This window comes from Nelusetta ayraudi, unplaced genomic scaffold (genome assembly GCF_046127955.1).
Source record: "Nelusetta ayraudi isolate G7.1 ecotype Tasmania unplaced genomic scaffold, CSIRO-AGI_Nayr_v1 ptg000045l, whole genome shotgun sequence".
Classification (NCBI taxonomy): Eukaryota; Metazoa; Chordata; class Actinopteri; order Tetraodontiformes; family Monacanthidae; genus Nelusetta; species Nelusetta ayraudi.
This window is the reverse complement of record NW_027466095.1, coordinates 4,156,862-4,179,101: the sequence shown is the minus strand read 5'-3', so window position 1 is coordinate 4,179,101 and position 22,240 is coordinate 4,156,862. Positions and strand designations below refer to the sequence as shown.

General features: G+C 45.4%; 1 protein-coding gene and 1 long non-coding RNA gene across 3 annotated transcripts in view; both read right to left on the bottom strand.

Annotated features, from left to right (window-relative positions):
• Window positions 1–22,240, bottom strand: part of LOC142894843 (uncharacterized) — a 393,438-nt gene that overhangs the window by 78,582 nt on the left and 292,616 nt on the right. The window lies entirely within an intron of this gene.
• The window catches only part of inpp5a (inositol polyphosphate-5-phosphatase A), a 163,549-nt gene that overhangs the window by 48,031 nt on the left and 93,278 nt on the right, over window positions 1–22,240 (bottom strand). For both annotated transcript variants that reach the window (XM_076035658.1, XM_076035657.1), the window contains exons 7-9: window positions 18,917–18,969; window positions 17,750–17,869; window positions 3,917–4,001 (exon numbers count right to left, since the gene is read on the bottom strand). In XM_076035658.1, coding sequence (XP_075891773.1) covers window positions 3,917–4,001; window positions 17,750–17,869; window positions 18,917–18,969 — 258 coding nt within the window. The remainder of the gene's footprint in view (window positions 1–3,916; window positions 4,002–17,749; window positions 17,870–18,916; window positions 18,970–22,240) is intronic.

Below are 22,240 nucleotides of genomic sequence, written 5' to 3'. Positions count from 1 at the left end.
TTCATTTTAGATGAAAAGAAAGCCTTTATCAATCCTTTCAATATTTTTAAAAGAGGATGTTTCAAACAGAAAAAGGTTTTTGTCTGTATGACAGGTGTCAACGCTTCATAAACATCCTCTTAATCACTGCTACTTGAATGTTACTTATGCATACATTTGAACGCAACTGACATCCCACACATCAAACAAGTGGACTCGGAAGCATCTGAAATTCCCGACCAAATCCTTTGAACTGTCCCTTATTGGTTTCCTATTTTTAGCACTGATGCGCAGCATGATCAAGCCAGGGCAAGATCACACCCTGGGGGAAAGGACAGAAGAAGACGATGGGGACTGGACCACCTCCAGGCTGCTCAGCCTTTGCATTAGTCTCCACGTGGCTGTGTCCTTTGTCTGCAAGTCAAAGAGCCGCTGAATGGGGGTCAATTGAAACCAATTCCTTCTGTCAGACACAATTAATGGGGTTGCCCAGACCGGGTAAGAAAGGGGCTGCGGTGGGCCTTTGGTTACTGATCCTGCTGCGCAAGCATGCCAGGAATTTGCCACCTGGAATTTGCTCTATGACAATAACTAACCCCCCCCCCCCCCCCACCCCTAACCTTCTCACCACCACCACCACCTCTGTCCCAAGCCCACCTCCTTCTCTGTACACACGGATACATCCTAAGGCACCGCCCCACCTCTATCCATCCATCCACCCACCCACCCACCAGAACCACCCACCCCCAAGGCCAGACTGGTGATAGAGGAGTGGCCTTGTGGTTGTCCGCCAGTCTGGCCATCCACAAAAAAGCTCAGGAGAAGATAGAAGGGGTGTAATTTGCAGCAGTGGAGATACAGTGGAGGGAAAAAAAAAAAGTTTTTCAGCAGCCCATATGTTTGGGTGTCCAAGTGCAGGTTTTTTTTTATTACAGTCACCTGAAGCCCACAAGGCCTTCTGCACGCACACTGTTCCATCCAGGTCAAAACTGGATGATTGTTTGAGAGGTGATAAAGTTGAGTATTATTATTTTTCATTTATACAACAAATACAATGTGTGTGTGTGTGTGTGTACCTGGAATTTCCATTTGTCTCATGCAGCATTTGAAGTAAGAAATGGTAATGATGATATCTGAGACTGTGACCAAATTTTAAGGGTTTTGTTACAACTCTGGGCCTACATTTATGAACCCACTGACTCACACTGTAGGCCAGAGGGGTCCTTCAACCAGTCACATAGCCAGCAGTTTCATTAGGTCCCCATCAGCTGGAAAGCATCTCTTTGCATAACTTCTCCCAGGCCCCCGTTTCCTATTGATTCAGAAGTGACGGGAATGGTGAAGAAGTAAGAAAATAGTACACTGGCCGCACAGCGAGAACGGGAGCTGGGTCACCGTGTCCGAATCAATCTTGAGATAAGTACGGACGATCGATCTACTATGAGCCACCATCTACAGTTAAGCGCTCTGGCGGATGTGCACTAATTGTGCTGTTGACATTAATTGTCATTAAAGGGCAAAAAACGGCCGGCCCGGGCTATGAGTTAAGCTGCGCGCCGGGGTTTGCCGACCATTTGTTTATTGGCAATATCGCAGCTCTTTGCCGCTATTGCAGAGGTCACTGCTAAATCTGACAGGCCGACCCGCTACGAATGTGATGGGTTTAACATGACAGAAAAAAAAAAGAGGCCCCCAGACGACAGCGCCGCGGTCGGTGTGTGAGTCCCGATGACCCCTCGTTAAGTCCAAGCGGAAACGTCTTGGTGCACGCGGCTCATGTGCCGGAGCACCAACTTCCTGTGGGGAGGCTCCAAAAAGGGCCCCCCTGCACAGCAGCCACACCCCTTCAAATGGGAAGAATCAATCAGATTCATTGAGCCTTACAAATTGGTTTGTGTGTGTGCATGTGTATTGGCCCACGGAGGCAAATGTGTATGTGAATGGTGGGGGTTCTGGGGAAAGGAGGGGGGGGGGGGGTCCAAGGTGCATAAGAAAAGGCGCTGCGTGGTGGATGGAAGCGGAGGGGGCCAAAGACGGACACAGTGTTGCAGGCCTAAAACCCATCCCTGGAAGAGGGGTCGCGACCTCTCCTGCACTTAAACAGCATTGGAAAGTAGTTGTGACATGGAGAGGGTGAGCGCTTACCTACCACAGAGCTGCAAGAGCAAGGGAAACATGGAGAGAGAGAGAAGAGAGAGAGAGAGAGAGAGAGAGAGAGAGGGAGAGAGAGAGAGAGAGAGAGAGAGAGAGAGAGTGTGTGTGTGTGTGTGTGTGTGTGTGTGTGTGTGTGTGTGTGTGTGTGTGTGAGAGTGAGTGGGTGGGGGAGAGATGGGGGGCTTATCTACATGAGCTATACAGATAAACACAGATGGCTCCACATCATCTCAGCTGACGCCATGTGATGGGATGTTTGCAGATAAACGGATCTGTGTTGCCTGCCAGTGTTGGCACTGACAACGCAACCAAACCAAGTAACATTTAATACACTTTAATTGTATAGAATGCGTCACGCTTAATAGCAGCGGCGCTAGTTGGTGATCAAAAAGAGAGAAAGACGGAGAGAGAGAGAAAGACGGGGAGAGAGAGAGAGAGGGAGAGAGAGAGAGGGAGAGAGAGAGAGAGAGAGAGAGCGAAAACAAGACATCATTGGTATAAAGGAGAAAATGCACATCAGGTGATGTTCAGCTGCAGAATCTGACTTTTGAATGGCTTCAGTGTTTGCACATCTGGTGTTGTGGTCACCGAAAACTTGGGATTTATTTTTTTGTTCACATGACCGGGCTGTTAATGCGACCCAAATTCAGACATACGGCGCACACTTTGAGATGGCTGATCAGTGACCCCGGCAGCCTGTATTTTAATTTGACATAGCTGGCTGGCTGGCTGGCTGGCTGTGCAGCCCTGAATAGGGACACAATAAAAGGACGTAACAATTTTGCTAATCTTATTTAAAACATACTAAATTATAGGACAGAAATCACACAACGTAATGTTTTACTACACTCACTTCATTATATTTTCTAACTCTCTCGGCAGTTACATGGTGCCCAGCTGGCGTCACTTCAAGAAGTACTTTCTAATAATTAGTATTACCATGTGGGGGGCCGGTGAGCCGCGAATAAAACCATACACAATGCTTCAATCAAGAGTTGGACAAGCGGCAGAGCTCCCCAAGAGGCTGGAAGAGTAAACTGCTGACTGCTTCTCCCGTTCTGCGTCACACGGTGTATAGGCTTTTTAAAAGAGAGTGGTCACTCCATTCACAATCTCCTGCTCCTGACTTCACTTCTCCCCATGAATGGGCTCCCGCTTGGTCGGCAAACAATGCTCACACCTTGAACAGGGCCTGCCGACTCAAGGGCTCATTGTGCCGGCGAAGGGTGAGAAGATGGACCGACGAGTGGCTCTCCCACTCCGTTATCAACAGGACGGCACTGTGTGCGGTGGGGCCTTGTTGACTTGTTGTGCCGCTCGGACAGCCAACACAGCCCCCCCACAGCCACCCCCTCCCCCAAGCTTTCCACCATCTCCTCACCAAGAATGACTGCCGCTAACCTTGGCTCTCACTAGGCCTCATTTGCACCAAGAAAAGGAGGGGAAGGAAAGAAGGTTAGGGAAGGAGGGAGGGAGGGAGGCCGGGGAGGAAGAGCCGTGAATGGCACCGTAACATAACAATGCACTTGGAGGCTCGGTTGGCAAACACAGCTGGGCTGGGAAACAGTGGAGCATTTAATGAGTCATAACTCTAAGGAGACAGTAGACTACAAAAATAACAAAACAACAACAGCATTTCTTTCCCTATATTGTATATTTGCCACATTTAAACACAAACGCATTTGCACCACTAGCATCTTAAAGTACTTTGGTTAGTAATCGGTTATGTGTATTGTTGGCAAAGTCACCATTTAGAAATTGTATTGTCATGCAAATCACTCACCTCAATGACCTGCTTGGAGTCCAACCTGAAGTTAAAGTCCCCAAAGACAAAGTATGGCAGTCTTTCATGCCTCTGGTCCGTGATCCTGTAAAACATTGCGGCCGTTAGCTGCCCAGAATGCTTAAAAATATGAAAACAACAGCACACCACGTTCTGAAAGTCCATTTTTTGATTCCAATGAGGCACTTCATCACCTGTTACAAAATATTTTCAAAGCAATCACTTCCCCACACTCCCGCCACAAGGCTGAGGTAAGTTCTTGAGGCCCACAGCACCACCTTGTGGTTACAACCCCTGAGAAGCATCTGTGAAGAATTTTTCACATCTATTTTTATGTTTTGATGCAAACCCTTGTTTTTTTTTTTTAACATTATAGATCACTTATTATGGAATATAAAATGTGTGGATACTAAACTTGAAAGATTAAAAAGAAAAGATGAAATGAGACAACCTATTAACTCCGTTTTACTTATTTTTTCATCAGATACACATTAAAATAAGTTGGACACATTTAAAATTCCATTTTTTTTTTGTGAAAATGTATGAAAAAAACCCACTTTGCCCATCGGGTTTAGATTATCCTCTGAGACCTTCTCTAGTTTATGAACACACGGCACAGGGTTTCACTTACTTTCACTCTAAAGTGATCAGCTCAGATCTCCATCAGATTACAGTGCAGTGTGATGATTCACTTTTTGACAGTGTGCTTTGGTTTCACTGACAACTGACAGCTGAAATGATGAATGGCAGAGAGGTCGCAGGAGACCCTTCCACGACACACTGCTGAGCCTCAGGGCATCTCTGCAGATTTGCTTCACGGACTCGTAAACAAAACTCCCTTTTAACGCTCTTAAAAGTGTTAAATCAGACAGGTTTTTAGCTCTCTTGTGCTGCCGGTGTTTTTTTTTTTTGTTGTTGTTGTTGTTGTTTTTTAATGCACCAGATCGATTCATGGATCCCCTCCATCATGGCCTTCATCCAAACATCCAGAGGATTCGAACGGCGGCCAGCATTCTCATGACAAAAAAGAAAACGTCCGCCTAAGCGACATATAATTAACTCCGATCCCTCATCACCTACTTAAGCGTGGCCCTCGACACAGAGTTAAGGTGGACGCGGCACGTCTTCCCGCGTAATTAATGATTTCAGGACGCTCGGCTCACCGTCCCCACTAACCGTGCGGATAAATCTCGCCTTTGGACTTCCCAGATAACAATATATTTATGGGGCCGTAAAGAGGGAGAGGAGACTCTTCTTCGCGGTGGGTCTCGGCTCAAGGCGGCTGTCGTAAAGCACTGCCACTTCGTCCCCCCGCCCCCCATGAGACGGGGAGGCGAGGGTGGCTGGTGTGAGGTGGTGGAGATGGGGGAGCAGCAATTATATTAAATAGAGAGTAATTTGACATCCCATTATATTAAACAGAAACTAGATCGTTCCGTCTCACCCAGAGGATTTTCATGGGAGGTCAACAAGCGAGATTGGAACAGCACCTCGAATTTCATTTCCACAATAATTGATGTAATAATTAATTTTCAAGACTGTCCCATCTACGTGACGGACGTCTGCTTCATCCCTACAGTTATGCCAGAATAAATACACCGCCTTATTAAAGGAGGGCAATCACATTTTATTAGGGTTTCTCTCTCTTTTTTTTAGAATATATAACTGCAATAAAAAAAAACAAGAAAATCATATCACTTTTTAAATTGGGGACTGGTAAAACGTTGTTCTCAATGAATTTTACACTTTCTCATTCATTGAGTTCCTTAAATGATTGTATCACGCTGAGTCCACAAAACAAAAACTCTGTTTTTAATTTGAGAAGCTCGCAGTGACAAACTACTGACTAACTCCCAGGTCTTGTTTGCGTGCGCAAAGGCATCTGCAAAGATATTCGGCAATAAACGTGGATCACGGTTGAGGGTTAGATCCAGAAAATAACAGGTCAACCTGGTGCCAATCAGTCTTGGACAGCACAAACCCAGCTACGCTCGTGACAAAATTAATTGGACGGCACTGTATGTGAGTGTCAGAACGGGCCTCATGTCATTAATGACCTCACATCCTGGTGCTAAGAGACTCGGCTCTATTCAGGCAGGGTTAATGGTAAGTTTATCCCGTCGGCTTGAATAGACGGCTGTAAAATGGCTGTGCCCAGGCGTCAACACCCTTGTTATAGGCGTGGGAACTCATGTATTACCAGCGCTAATGGAGAATTTACCACAGCGCCTGCTGCGGGGTGAGGGCGACGTTTGACGTATGGGGTGGGGAGTGGGTGGGTGGGTGGTTGGGAGTTGAAGACACTTGTTGGCGGCGGACAAACTGCATATCTAATGAGAGTGGAGGACGCGTACCGAGGGAGTCAAACAGTGTGTTTCCATGCAGAGCTTAATCGGAGTACGCTAATAATTGGGTTTTCTTGTCTAACTGGACCTCTCTCCTAGTCCCCGTATACATGCAGCTGAGAAAACCAAAGTATTGACAGGAAAGCGTCCTCCTCTCCCACACTAGGGGGCGATATGAGTCTTTTCAGCGTGTTTAACTTCCGGTGAACCTCATTCATCGCACAAGAACAAAACAACTGGAGCGCGATACAACACAACACCGGTGTAATGTGCGTACTGGTCTTCAATTTAACGTGTTTCCTAACCCAACAGCTGCAGATGTGCTTTGTCACCGTCAGCGGATTGGTCAGATATTCACAAACGTACACAACATATTACTGGTGATTTTACTGTGGAAGCCCACATCATCTACCTCAGTGAATATACTCTTGTAAGTGAGCGCTATCTATCAGCTGTCTCTGTGAGCTACCGAGAGTCACAGCAAACACGGCTTTCTTCGAGTATTAGTAAATGAAGTCAGCGTTCAGGTAACATTTTGATTTGGGCTGCCTGAGACAACTGGTTTCCCTCGGCTATCATGTTTTTTTGACTTTCATTAAAGTCGTTTTTAACATGTTGTGTATGTTTGTGATTTTGTTTTGAGCACATTTCCAAATAACACGCGGATCATTTGAGAAACTTTGTGGACTTGTGAAGTTTTTTTTTCGAGCCTCCAGGAAGTAACTACGAGCGGCAATTCCACTCCAGGTGAGAAGCGCCATTGTTCTGTAGGAACTGGCGAGTTGTACAGAGCACCGTGTTGTTGCAAACTTTTTTTTTTTGGAGAACACAAATTAACTAAAAAGATTCTCGGTTGTGTCCTCAGTTATACACAAACTCGTAGTAGGGCCACCCATTGAAGGAGCTTGTGTCTTGAATGTTTTTATTGCGGGGGCAGAAGCTGGCGGGGGTGGGGGTGGGGGGGTGCATGCGCACACGCATTGTCCAGTTAAACTCCGACTAAGGTGTATACGTGCCGGAGAAATTTGAATTCCAATCACATTATCTGGGTTTCTCAGTCGAAGTTCTCCTATTTCAAGATTCAAAATCTTAGTTGGACTAACACGTTTACATGCACTTGAGTTGTCCGATCAAGGCAACAATTCAGTTTTCTCAAGTGTCATGTAAAAGCACTGAAAGACTGCGAGACAAAAAAAAACTGAAAGGCGTGTGTGTGTGTGTTCCCCGCCCCTGGCACTTGGTGGCTTTTCTCTTCCCCTGCCGCGTAGCTTTATCTCACTAACAACCATGTCTAATTCCCGTAAGCCGAGTTTTCATCCACAGGTCAGAAGGTAACGCTGTGTTTACACGATCGTTTCCTCAAGCACTCACGATGACCCGCTAGTGTGAAAGTTGCCTTTTTTTTTCCCCCCCTTCCCTCCCCTGCAGCCTTTGTGGAGGCTAACGAAGAATTGTGATATTAGCTACAGCTACTGGGCGTGAAAGGGATGCCTGAGGGTGGGGGGTCCAGAGCTGAGGGCTCGGGTAGGGGTGGGTGGTGAGGTGGGGTGGAGGGCTTACTGACCCTTACCATATTGGCAGAGCACACCACCCCACACACATACAACCCGCTGCCCCTCGTTTAACTTTGTGATCGCAGTTCATTGCTGCAAAAACTGTAACAGTGAGAGTGACATTCTGGCAGGAAGGGTCACTCCTTTACACAGTCTATAAAGCCGCTTTCGGCGGGCCAATTCGTCCAACGGCCTTTAAGAAAAAAAATGTCCTTGCTATGGTTGATCTCACTGACGTTTGGGGCTTGGGGTAGGGGGCCGACAGTCACAAAGACAGGGGTCAGACGCTAATTTACAACACTACCCCCTGACCCCCTCGACTCCTCTCCCAGCATAAAGCCGTGGCAGCGCATTCTTTCCGTCTTATTCCTCCTCCCTCTCAGAAACAAGCTGAGAAAAACTCATCGGCAAGAGTCAAGATGTCTCATGTCTGCCAAACTCTGTCTCTCTCTCTCTCACAGCGCCCTCAATCTCTCCGTGGCTCCTCTCCAGATTACGAGCCGTGATTGACAGCCGAACTGAGCCATAATAGACAGTCTATATGGGATTATGAGGGTGCGGCGGGAGCCCATGTCACGGCTATATTGACAAGATGACTTACCATAACTTTGACTGCTCAGGCTGGCCGTTGCGCACAATGTCGGGGCCGAACGCAGTCATCCATTGTAAGTAAATGTTGAGAATTTGGGAGAATGTTAACATTGTGAAGAATGTGCTGGGTGACGTCTTCCTGAATGGACTGAGGGTGGCCCCTGACTGGACCTTTGACTCCGCGGGACGGCCTACCCATCGTCTCTTGTTCGCGCCCCTAGCCCCCCGGACAACGCCCATCCCACCAACAACACCGTACATTGGAAAGTCCATGGTGCTGATGAAGGGGGTAGAAGGGTGTGTGTGTGTGTGTGTGTGTGTGTGTGTGTGTGTGTGGACGTTGCCGCGGTCATACAGAGGTTAATAGATAAGTCAAGTCATGCAAGCACAAAGTAAAGAGGCAGAAAAACAACCTCTGGGTATATCTGGAGCATAACATGAAAAACATCCAGCAACAATTTTAATTAATCTTACTCACAAAGTGATTGCCCGGCTTTTGCGCCAGGCAATCCGTGTAAATAGCACCGAAAACAGTGCGTCCCATCCACAGAGCGGAGATAAACGTCAAAAGCAGCAGAAAATGCGCTGAGGCGCAGGTCGCGGCAAATTAGTCATTACGTGCAAAATGACACCCCTTCTATGCAAAACATGCCTCATTCAAAACAGCACCAGATCCACAAAAAGTTTGCGCTCATGTTTGCACGTACTTTGACAGACGTAAACACCGCCAGCCAAAACCAGGCGCAGTTTTGTCTGTCAAAGTGTTTCAGGAGTCTCTCTCCTCCCTAAAGAGCAGATGATGAGGTGTGTGTGTATAGAAAAATATAATACACACACACACACACACACACACACACGTTATCATATGTATTTTTCCCATTTATTTATTTATTAATAGAATGTGAAACATTGATAAGTTACAAGTTCACTTACACTTGAAACCTGCACCTACTCAATCAGATCAGCCATTAAACAGCCAAAAATTGCACTCCCTCAGGTGGCAGTTACTGTAAAATATTTAATACAATGAAATACACATAAAAATACTGGTGCGTCTTGACTGCCTTCCAACAAGACAGTGGTCGTAATTCCCTGTGCGCATAGGAGCGTGCAGGAGCACCACCGTTCCTCTTTGTGAAATCAGACTCATTAAAATGATTTGAAGGTTCGGGTTCGTTCTTGCTGTACAATCAACCACACTCTCATTCATATTGTAAAATTCCTGACGTGTATTCAGTTTTCTATGCGTTCCACTATTTATTCATGTTTGCGCTGCTGTTAGTATGAAGCAAACGTGTTTACAGTTCCCTATTAAGAGGACAACAGGGACCCCAGAGAGGTGTGTGTGCTGTGCACAGGGCTGTGGGGATGTTTGGAGAGACGTGTGCCACTGTCTCTTTCTTGCCGTGAGTTTGGGAGAAATGCACGTTATTTGCCAACAACAGAAATAAAGTATTCCGTCGGGGAATTCGACTTCTGGTGATTGAGGTGTGCGCCGACGTTATAATATCTGATGCTCTATCGCGCGGTCAGGTTACTCGAGTGCAATTTGGGCTTCTGACTCCTCAGGTGCCGCATTTCTGGGCGTTGCCCTTTTTTGGATTATATTTCACCTCTTTCTCCTTTACTTATTTGAGAGTGCATGTCTTTTCTACTGACTTATTTAAATCTGGAGCAAGCGCAGTGTCAGAAAATAGGGATATCTGCTATGGCTGCGTGTATTGTTTGATCATTTTGTCCCTTTGATCAAACATCACTATGCTAACATAAATGGCAGAGAACACCCCGCTTGAGATTATGGACTCTTGGAGCACCTGGCACAGGTGTTAACATCAGATACTTGTTATTTTTTCTTGCTACAGGAAGCGATCACTCACATTTTGCAGATAACAATATTGACAAAAAGAAACTGTTTGGGAGTAGGACCAGTGGGTTTCTGGATCTGTGTAACTCTGGTTGGCGACAGCTAAAACAAAAACATCTGGCTATGCCACATCTGTTTACACAGAGGAAACAAATGCAGAGTAGACCGAGTCCAGTTTCCTTTTAATTATAGCACTGCTGATACACAATTTGTTTAGTGTAATGGGTATAAAATGCACAACGCAGTATTTTAAGTTTATCTCAATGAATAAAGGTCCCAAGCTCACGGCAAACAGAAAAAAAATGAGCAAGGATTATGTTTTGCCCGGGTAGAGAGGAGACATATGTCATGTTTCTCTCTGGGACAGACTGGTACTGAGGTTACGTTTGAGTACAGCTGCGTAGCTGAGAGTGAGAAGAAAGGGACTGGGAGACAGAGAGAGGGAAATAAACAGGTCTATAGCAGGCAAATAGACCCAGAGAAAGATTAACCTCTGATCCTGCAGGCCTCCCAGGGTGAGAAGGCAGTCCGAAGTCACAAAGTGACACCACACACGCAGAGTTTGACACAGAACATAGATCATTCACATGATAAAAGCCCCCCCCCGAACTCCTGCTAAGAAAAGACAAAAATGTGATTTGAAATGGACTTATTAGTCATAAGAGGTCATAATATTTGCGCCCAGCGCGAAAAACACCTCTCCTTAATCAATTCACCCGGGCTTTATGGAGGATCTGCCTGCAATTATCAAGTCCTCCCTCTTGCAGCTCAACATGTCTATTGGCTGCAAAGTAGCCAGCCTTTCTCTGCTCTTTCAGCTCGTTGTTCTGGGAAAAGCCTAAAGGGAAACATTTAGATTGGGGGGCTCTTTGAGACACTCTGACAGTTGACTGATGAGCGTCCATAAAATTACAAAGCATAGCTGTGTGGTGGCCAGTGCGGCCCACTGCCTCCCCATGGGAAACTAATTGCTTTGAATTGTTAACGGCAACATTATTTTTCTGCCAATCACCCGCTTTTCAATGCCCCGAAAATGAGCATGAAACAAGCCTTTTCAGCGGACAAAACAGTTAAATGTCCCCAATGTTGATCAAATTAACTTCAACACGGTGACAATGGACTATATTTGTGTGAAAATAATGGTGCGTCACAAAAGACGCCTTTATGCCAGGATTTCACAGTTGTAATGTAAAACTGTTCTCTACTGAACCGGACCATCCGCTCTGAATGGGGGTTGGAAAGAGAAACAAACTCCAATACACAAAGGGTTTTTTTTCCCCTCTAAGGGTAAAAAAAAAAAAACCTGTTGACTTTATCTCATGCTATCATTTCACGGGCTTTTTGACCAGCCGTGTTTTCCATCCTCCTGGGAGGCCTGGAGTGCAGCATCGCTTTCAAAAGATCAGCTGTCTGGTATATGAGTAAACAGCAATTGTGCACCAAGTTTGGTCATAAATGGCAAATAAATTTGGACAGCCTTCAAAACATTTTCATATTTTTTTTTTATAATGTACCGTGAAAAACCTTTCCAGTGTATTTGTTCATTACGTATTGTGCCGCAATATTACATTAGGTTGATACGGAATCTGCAACAAAGGAGTTTCTAGGGGAAACTTTGTGGTAATATTAAAGACCAGTTAGTTTAATCAACATTCACTTATTGTATTTGAAGGAAGATTTCAAAAATGTATTTGTCATGTTTAAATTCTTCAATCACGAAGAGCCATTTGAGCAGTCATCAAAAAATAGTCTTCTGATTTGATGTAGTTTACAGTAAATATGTTACCCTACAATACAATTAACAAAGGTTTAGGAGGAACCATCTGTGCTGCACATTTTACCTTTTAATACCTCATGAGCAATTATGCATATTTAGTATTTAAGTGGGTGCCTATGGGTTATGACTATGTAGTACAAATCAAACTATATAGATGTTATTGGGCTTGACTGAATATGTGTGACAAGTGACACGTTTGCTTATATAGCAGTTTGAAACATTTATGGTCAGCATGGATGTCACATGAAGCACAAATGAATGGATCTGATCTTTGTTACAGGAAAAGTGAGGCATGACTAGACCTTGATATTTATGGAAGAGAGATTCTCCACCTCAAGGAGTAGTTGAGACTAGGGGGCATTTTTTCGCATCTTCAAATGCCACAAACACAGGCAGGAGAATCATTTCAAGTCAAACTGTTTGACTGTGGAAGCAGCCAGCACATCAATGCAGGCCGGGCAGCAGCACTTTATTGATGTGGCTCAATAGTGAGTCCTGGCCCGGCTAAACGCTGTTCCTTCTCAGCATTGTTCCCCCGAGGCCTTGAAGTACTTTGGAGATAAACGCTGTTTAGCAGTTAAAAGGGCCACTGAGGAAAAGGCTTATCAGATGTCTTCTCAATGGGCCGTAAGCTGCATTAGGAGGTCTGGGCCCCAGATAAGGAGGAGTCTGGAGTTTGATGCCCGGCCGGCTGCAGAGCTCCAGACTCCCCCCTGTGTTACTGTGTGTGATCAGGCTCCCCTTTGGAATTTGGGCCGCCTCGCCAAAGTCCACCGCTGGAGTTGCTCAACAACCCGTACCCCTTCTTTCCATCTCCTTCTCCCGACCCGCAGGGAGAGATTAGAGCTTTAGACAGGAGCAAGAGGAGAGAGAGAGAGCAAGAGAGAGAGTGAGAGAGAGAGAGAGAGAGAGAGAGAGAGAGAGAGAGAGAGAGAGAGAGAGTGGGAGACGCACAGACAGAAGGAAGGAGGGGGCAGTTTGGCTTTTAGATTTTGCCCCTGTCCCCTTTAACTGCTCTGCTTTCTGGGGGTAGGAATCGCAGTTTCGGACAATGGGCAAAAAGATGGTTCCCAACGAGCCGCTGAATGGGAACACTGTTGGTGGTAGTGCTTCATTCAAAGCCCTGCCTGGGCACATTGTCCTCCCAGATCGACGGAGGAGAATGGAGTTTGCTGGTGGTTGCCAAAAGGTTAGCAGCCTCTGTGAAAGGACCGGCCCATTATTCACTGCCCTTTACAGAACCCAAGTCCTCCCTCCCTCCTTTGTGCTCCTCCCCCTTTGCCCCCCACCCTCTTGCACCGCCAGCTTTTTTTTCTCACTCTGCTGCTCCGGATCTGCGCCCGACGTTCCCCGCTCCACACACACAACCCACCCCAAAGTGAGCGACTGAGGCGCGGCACTGCCGCTGTCCCACCCCCCTAAGTGAGGAAGCAAGGGGGAAGTTGGAACACCTTGCCTCACAGCACTTATTCATCAACCCTGTCAAAAAAGGGAGAACCTTTAAAAGATATGGCCCAGAGTAACAACAGGGTGAACATTCACAACACAAGGGGATTTAGAATAAAGGAGCGTGGAAACTGCCACTCAGCCCAACACAACATCCATTCAATCGGCTGGGCAACACAGCTCAACCTCAGTGATTGGGCTATTTAGGTTTTATTTACAAAGGAGCCCTTAAAATCAATCAACTAAAAAGGGCACAAAAAGGTTGTGTCGTGATACAAAGAGCTCTGCCTACATGTAAAACAGAAGTAATCTTGTTTTGAAATACCTCACAGTAAAACCAGGTAAGTTATGGAGTAATAAAAACACAGAAAGACGACGCACTCTTCAAACGCTACGAACATCATTGTCCACGACAGGAAGAGCAGTCTTTGATCAAACTGAGATGGACATGCAAGTGAAATATGGTCACGTGGAGAACGGTTTAAAGAAGCAGCTCGTAACTCACGCACATCGCAGGGCCCGTTGATAATGTATGCCACCCATATATGCATGTAGTTATTCAAAGTGGAGGCGGTGCGGAGACATGTCGTGCATTCTGATCTCCCACTGAATGGGAGGTCACCTGCTGCCAGACTCCTAGCAGGCTTTTATTGTGTGTTAGCGAGACCAGGTAGGGAGCAGGGGTTGCACCGTGCACTCTCTTATTCTGCTCTTCTGCAAATTGATATTGCATAAATCATATTAGCATGGCGTATGAATGGATAGCCTGGCCTGTTAGTAAGAGGGCTGGCTTCACAGAAAGAAAAAAGATCTCAACTGAGTAGACCCAGTAGACTCCCAAAAGCTTTTGCCAGCATGTTTGCAATTCTATTTATCTTTTAAGTGCAGTATGCAAATAAGATTCCATCACTTTAAAATTGCATAAAGGTTAACAAAGGGACCTGTGTGCTGAGGACACACAAGGTCCAACGTGTAAGGCTTTTTACTCCTCAAGGAAGCATGGATGATTCAGTAAATGGTAAGGTAATCTAATTAGGATTATTTTGCAGAGAACAATTTTATTAATTGTACAAAAACAACTTCAGGCCCAAGAAGCAAATACATACACAACCAAGGGTAATGTATAAGGAATGAAAACAGACAACGAACAAATTTTCTAACAGGATAAGTATCATAAAGTCAGGTGGACCACAATGTCACAAGTTCTATTACAATGGTAAATGAAAACTCACAGTTTAAAGTTCCATATTATACAAAACTCGCTTTACTAATGCTTGTTTAATAATAATGTGTGTCTCTAGCCTGTTAAGTCTGGCCTGTAACAAGTGTTGTACCCAAAGAAAGACCCGGGGCCAGTGCAATACTTTCCGGGTCCTCCTGGACAACTGATGTTCCATAGATTTCCATAGCTGATCAATCAGTTCAAAAGTTGAAATAAGGCAAAGTAGGCAAGGATCAGAGGCATTTCTTGCAGGTTTACTGACAGATGAAAAATTGTACAGCAACCTGGGGTTATCCAGAATTACAAAAAACAAGACAACATCCTATGACGCACCGACGATGAACCCCCAAAGAACCCCCTATGTGCTGGAGTACACGCACTTTTAAAGAGTTCAGCATGGCAAAAATAGTGTCTCCTGTCCTCTGGATATCCCAAGAAGGTGTTGTTCTTGAACCAAGGCTACAGCTGCCCTCTTATATGGAGTGACTATACCAACAGATCTCTAGCTGGTCAGCTGCTCTCTTAGGCCCTGTTTTCACTTGGTCACTTGTAACTGTTTTGGGCGATTGGATCACGAGAACGGATCTTGCAGCATCTGTTCGCACTCAGCCATTAACATGCGTCTCGAGCGTGCCATTTGAGATCGCATCACACCCCCCCCCCTGCCGAACCTATGCAAATGCAACATGCGTCATTTCCGTTTTTAACGACTGGGGGCAGTAAAGCGCAAAACCACGGCGAGTTTTACGTGACAGCGAATAAGAATCAACTTCCTGTTTGCGGACTACATCAAGTCACTCGTTTTAATTCTACTGCAGCTCGTATGGATCCAAACGAGGAGTAACGACTGGTGGGACAGAGTGGTGACGACTTTATTTTCGGATCAACAGTGGCTGGCAAATCTTCGGATGCAACGTCGCACATTTAATCTCATATGTGGGAAACTGCGACCGCTGCTCCGCTGACAAAATACGCTAATCCGGAATGAAATTTATTAGCATGCTAATAAACGAGTCTAACAAAAATGATTTGTTTTCGCTTCTTGTTTGTAACTTTATAATGACGACGCCAGAAGTTGGGGCGCCGACCAAGTGCGTACATGGGAGAGGTGAGTGGAGTAGGCGGTCGTTAATGTGGACTGAAGTCGCATTCTGGTCGCACGTCCGTGACGAATGTGTTTTTATGTGATGCGATCTGATCGGATGTCAAAACGGATTTGGACTGTTTGAACTTGGTCATTTCATGCGTTTTTCGTAATCTGATCAGCAAAAAACGCATGAAATGACCAAGTGTAAACAGGGCCTTATAAGGAGTGGCTATACCAACAGATCTCTAGCTGGTCTTGCAACCTCTGACCTGCTATGGCGTATTCTTGTCTTGTGGTCACTTGCCAGCTGCAGATGTCCATCAATGGACAGACTTTTTGGCGTTGGTCTGTGTCCTCGCTGCTCACCCCATGTATATTCCATTTTAAACCACCACACAAGACACCCAAAAAATAAATGTAATTATCTCTTCTCCCAGATGGAGAGCTCTGGTCGACGCCCTATGCCGCTCAAGGGGGTAAAGAGGATTAAGTCAATAAGTGAAGTTTCCCATTTTCACATCACCCCAGTAAGGTGTTTATCGAACCTGAGAGTGACCTGAGAGATTTCTTATTTAACCTGACGCCATGTAGGTAACTGGCGAAGCAACCAAGCAATTGACTGACTAAGCATCTGACCAACCAACCAACCAACTATGTAGATCTATTTAATCTAAGCAAATTAATCTAATTAATTGTGCAAGCTTTGGATGAAACACCTGGCAATGACTATAATATGGGTCATTTAAATAAATTTTACATGGATAAATGAGGAAAATACAAAGATAAGTGGTAGTAGTAAAAGTAGAAAAAAACAACAACAAACTTTTAATGACTATTAATCTTTTATAACACTGGTTGACAACTATTGACCATGGCAGTTAGAAATCCGTACTAATTATCTGTATTAATTACTGATAGAACCCATCGTTAAAGAATCAAAAACAATATATACAAGACAAGCCAGTAAATGAATCATCGCAACAGAGCGCAGCCTAAAAAATTATGAAGTGCATTGTGTAATGGTATAGTTGAATTGTATTGAAGCAGCGTATTGCCCCAAAGCTATAACCACCAAGATGACACAAAACATCCATTCATCTAGACTACAGAGGGGAACAAAAATTAAAGATGAATGTAGGATTAGAGCTCACAAAAAATAATAGGAAGTCAAAAAAAATGGGGAGGGGTTAGAGAGAGAAAAAAAGAAAAAGAAAAGCTAAAAGAGTTTGCAGACCGTGTAGTGAGTAAGACTCCCTACTTAAACAGGAAGATGTAATCCCACTGGTCGAAGACCGAATCCCATTAAAATCTTCCCCACTGTATCTGTCTTGCTGACTTCAAATTCTAAGCCCTCATTACAATATCTATACAAGTTTTCTGTGGTTTGCATTTGCTGAAATGAACGGCAAATCCAACTCTCAGGTTGCAAATCAAGAAAACATATTCACCGCTCACAAAAAGTTCTGGGTATTTGATTAAATTGTGAAAGAAGTGCATTTAGGTAGAATGATGCAATTCATTATTTTCTCATCCCAAACAATTTTCTGAAAGAAAAGCTTTCAACAGTGGTGAGCCGACCACAGCAAAAAAATGCCAATGTCTTCACAACTTTGTGTCGTCAGAGGTCAAAATGTGAACAGGATTGTGAAGAAGACTGTTTTAAATACAAACACTTCTTGTAAGAAATTGAACCAGCACATCAAGTGGCCATTTTTCTCTTGTTAGACAGAGAAAGTTATGTAATAAGTTCCAAACAATTGTTGGGCACATGTGTGCAAAGTTTTGAGAAGGTCAAATTAAGCTGATCCGTAAAAGTGCTTTTTAGGTGCATCCCGAAAATTCATCAGAAAAATGAATACCACAGCAGGAGAAGAAACAAAATCTGTGCAACACTTATTTTTTTTTCCTTCCCCCACTTGATCTAAAAAAGTAAGAAGATGTGCAGTACCTGTCTAAGACATAGCCCAGTGCCTTCTGCCTGGTCCCAGAGTAGACAGAGGGACTCCTCTCCCAGGCCACCAAGTTGGAAGCATCGTGAAAAAGGTGGATGTTGACCAGATCAAAGGCACTAGGATGAAAGCAGACACTGTCAGTGACCCTCGCAAAAACAGAACATTCGCCTGACTCTGAAGAAATTACCCTTCTGGTGATCCGATCCCAGATGAAAGTCCCTTCGTGGGGATTTGGAATCAAAGCTTACAGGGAAAAGCTTGATTCATTTGCAGCTATGTACTATGAGATGCGAGGATGAGACGTTAGCTCGGGTTTTGACTGCACTATGAGAACCATTAAACAGTCACAAGCGAATTTTCCATTCGGAACACTTAGTTGAATAAAAATAATAATGAAAAAAAAAATAAAATAGGCAAGCAGGTATCACTGCATCTAAACCTCTAACATGCTGTTTAACCTCTGGACTTGTCAGGGAGAAGGCCGACAGCTCAACATGGAGCGATGAACAAATCCCTGCTGATCTGGCCGTCAGGGTCTGTTTTGTCAGGCAGGACCAAACCCAGAGGGATTGCTCTTATCTCAAAGAGGTTTTATTGTGCACTGACATGCTGAACAAATGCACGCTAGTTCAGGCTATCTCCATCTACCCCCTTCCCCACCTCCCTGATCTGATCTCCCCATTCTTCACCACTGTCCTCCCCAGCCCCGTTCTGCTGCTGCCGCTGTCAAGCGACATGCTTTTATTAAATGCTTACCGTTTCAGCTCCTTAGTTCTCATGTCATCTTTCTATTAGATCACAATCTCCGTCCACCACCCGTCAGCTGCATTCGTAGCACGGCCGACGCGCGGGGGCGGTGGCCAGCGCTCGTACTCATCTGGCACGGGTTAAATTAAGCTTAATGTTTTTTGTCATCTGTCATATGCAACTGCTTGGCTAACGCAGTTATACCTAATCAAATCCCTCGCTCGCTTCCGTGGCACACTGTACGGAAAAGATTCGAGCCGGCCCCTCCTCCCCACCTCTGTCCTCCCCACAGTCGCACGTGGAGGGCTACGGGAAAGTTTAATGCGACTCAGATCGACTTTTGAAGTTGAGATGAGGTTGTAGCAATTCAGAGTGAAAAAGAGACTTTGAGGCAAGGTCAACGTCGGACAACTTACCAGTCAGGCAGGGCCCATCGGGTTCTGATGAATCCCTTTCTAGACCACTTGCACTGCAGAACAGAGAGAGACGGTATTTAGCATAACAAGGTCTATTACATCTGAAACATCAAATGTTTATATTTAAGATGCTTAAATAAATACAGGTAAAGAAAATTTTAAACAACAAAAAAAGGGGGATTATTATTTTTTCTATACACATTCAACAGACAAACTTGTTTTGCCTCCCAGATGACACAGCGCAAGTGGAAGTGATGCAGAATGCGCCGGAGCATGACACAGTCAGTGGACATGTAACGAGCAGCTGCTTGATCAGCTCCCACCAGCCCTGAGTTAATTATCTAATCACAAGTCAGAAGTTTCAAACAGCACATGATTCACCATGAAGCTGGTTATTAAATGAGAGACAAATTGATGTTGCAAGAGTTCTCATTCTGAATAGATAAATAAGCCCCTTTCCCCTTCAGTCTATTTTTTTTCCCTTTCAGGCAATCTCTCTCTCTCTCTCTCTCTCTCTCTCTCTCTCTCTGTTACTCCTAATGGGGAGTTAACTACAGTGATGAATAAACTAATTACAGGCCAGGTCACATAATTACAAATTGACTAATTTTATTAAAAAAAAAAAAAAAATCAGATGCAAATTAAAAGGGCTAAGAGGTATTTGATTGCGTCTCACATCCTTCAATCTGCATTAGTGCAAGATTAACTGTATCAAATTGAATTACATTAGCATACTTGAATTAATCCATACTTGCCTCGGCAGGATGTATGGGCCCAATTATAACCGGCCGTCCCAATATTGTGACTTCGAAAGGGGAAAATGGAATTGGATGAGTGTAACGCAGTACCCAAACGCAGACCTTGGCCTCGCAAAAAAAAAAAAAAAAAAAAAAAAAAAATAGAACTGGCGTCAACTAAATTTAGAAAATGTTGAAAAGATAAGCAAATGCGATGAGGTCCAAGTGCCTCAGCTCAGTGACTGCCAACTAAATAACACATTCATTACGTTCAAAGGAAACCCTATTAGTTAAGGGCCCTGCATGTGTTTAAAAGTTAAGGAATGGAATGATGAGAGTCCGGAGGAAAAGGAGGGACAAGATGAAGAGTGTTTTTTATTTTTTTTCTTGAGTCGGGGGGTCGGAGGGCTGTCTTGCTGAGCGCCTTGCGTGAGCCCTGACTGCAGCCAGAGACGTTTAATCTCGATTTAATTTAAAGAGCCATTAACTAGAATCTGGGCATTAAAATCCATCACTTCCCTGACACCCGGCCCCAGATTGCCCCATTTCCTCCACCTATGACTGATTGACCCCCCCCCCCCACACACACACACACACACACACCACCACCACTACCCCCATCCCTGCCTCGCTCCATCACTCGCTTGTGAACACACACTCGCACAAACTCACGCTGAACATGTGTCGTTATCATCATCATCATCATCATCATCATCATCATCATCATCATCATCGTCATCATCATCGTCAACAGCATCCAAGTAAAGAGGTACGAGCAGCGATGTTTCAGAAGGTTATAGCATGAAACCCTGCTGGTCCATCTCCGCAAATTTAGGGTGCTTTGATTTTGTGACAGGGGTCAAGTTAGGACGATTATCTCCTGCAATCTATCAAAGTGCCGAGGGAGACAATTGTCTGGGTTTCTATTGGCTGACATGATGAGATCATGATTTGGTTGTCGCAGCTGATGCTGTGAAGTGAAAGATGGTGACACGGATGCTGTGCGGCCATGCGCGCATGCACACTCACACGCAACACAATCAAAACACACACACACACACACACGCGCGCGCGCGCGAGCACTCAAAGTGCACACACGCAAATTTTGCAGAAAGCAATATAGCATAATTAGGACACATTCAGATGTGATCATTAAATGTGTTTTCATGAATTCATACAACTATACTGACTATACTGAGTACTGCAGTGTGTGTGTGTGTGATCGCATGTGCATGTTTTGTTTTTTGTTTTTTTTGAGAGAGAGAGAAAGAGAGAGAGAGAGAGAGAGAGAGAGACAGGAGGCTGGGGAGTCAAGAGAGTGTCGGTAAAAGGTCACAAGGCTCTGCGTGACATTCGCTGACCTTGCACAGGTCAGCGATGGTGTCTGCGCCCATGGCAGTGACGAATGGTGGCGACACCCCGGTCACGTGCACGGCGGCGCCAGGGGCAGTGTGTACACGGACCGACGACATGAACACGCAACGCCGCACAAATAAGAGCGAAAGCGCACGACAGGACGGGGGGGGGGGGGGCAGCAATGGTGGAAGAGATGGAAGATGTGGAGGATCTGGATCTAAAATGCCAGACATGACACTTTCGGGTGTCCAAGTCGAACAAAACTGTCCACCCTTCCGTCCCCACCGCCGCCTTTTTACGCTACATCCTGTTTCATTCTTTGACCTTTCCTATTATCTCAGCTCAAAGCACGACCCCCATTAACAATATCACAGCAGGGTGATGTTTTTTTCTTCCTTTTGGGGAGGGGAGCGGTGGAAAGGATGGGATGGGTGAAGGGAGGCGCATGCACATAAAAACACACACACGCACACACACGCCCCCCCCCCCCCCCCCCCCCCCCCCCCCCCAAGGCAGAGAAGCACTGTGAGTAATAAGTAATAACGCATGCTGATTGATTTGAGCCCCGCTGGACAATCACATTCATCTTTATTCCATCATCTGGGGAGCCCATCAAATAAATAGAGGGGCCTGTGTGACCGGACAGGAGCACTGAACGCACACATCCAAGTGTGTGTGTGTGTGTGTGCACTCTCCACATGTATGGCGACGTCACCATCAGCTCACATGAGAGCAACTGTTATGTGTCAAAAAGTTCAGGGGAGGGGCCCAGAAAATATTCTTCCCCCCCCGATCTTAATGAAACGATAACCGTCGAGAGACACATTGTCTCGTCTGTTTTATTTATTTATTTTTATGAGTTCTCCCTCCAGGACCCTACTGTGGACCGTATCCCGTGTCACAGGTGTTTTGTCTGGTGATAAATGAGCTGGGAGCATTTTTACAGGTGACAGCCGGTTTAAATGACTTCATCTCCTTAACACACGCGTCACACCGAGGAATCACGACAGGGGCTTGGGGGGGAACACGCGGGAAGTTAACTTTAGTAGGAATGGTGGGGTGGCAGACCTTGAAAGTCATGGAACCCCCTTGTTCCCTTTCCCCACCACTCCTCCCACACGCCCCCAACTCCCCTCACCCTCCCTCGCAGTACCATTGCATACCACCGAGGGCACTAACAGGGCGACGAGGAGTCAATGCTTTTATGGACATGCTCAGGGTGCCAAATGAC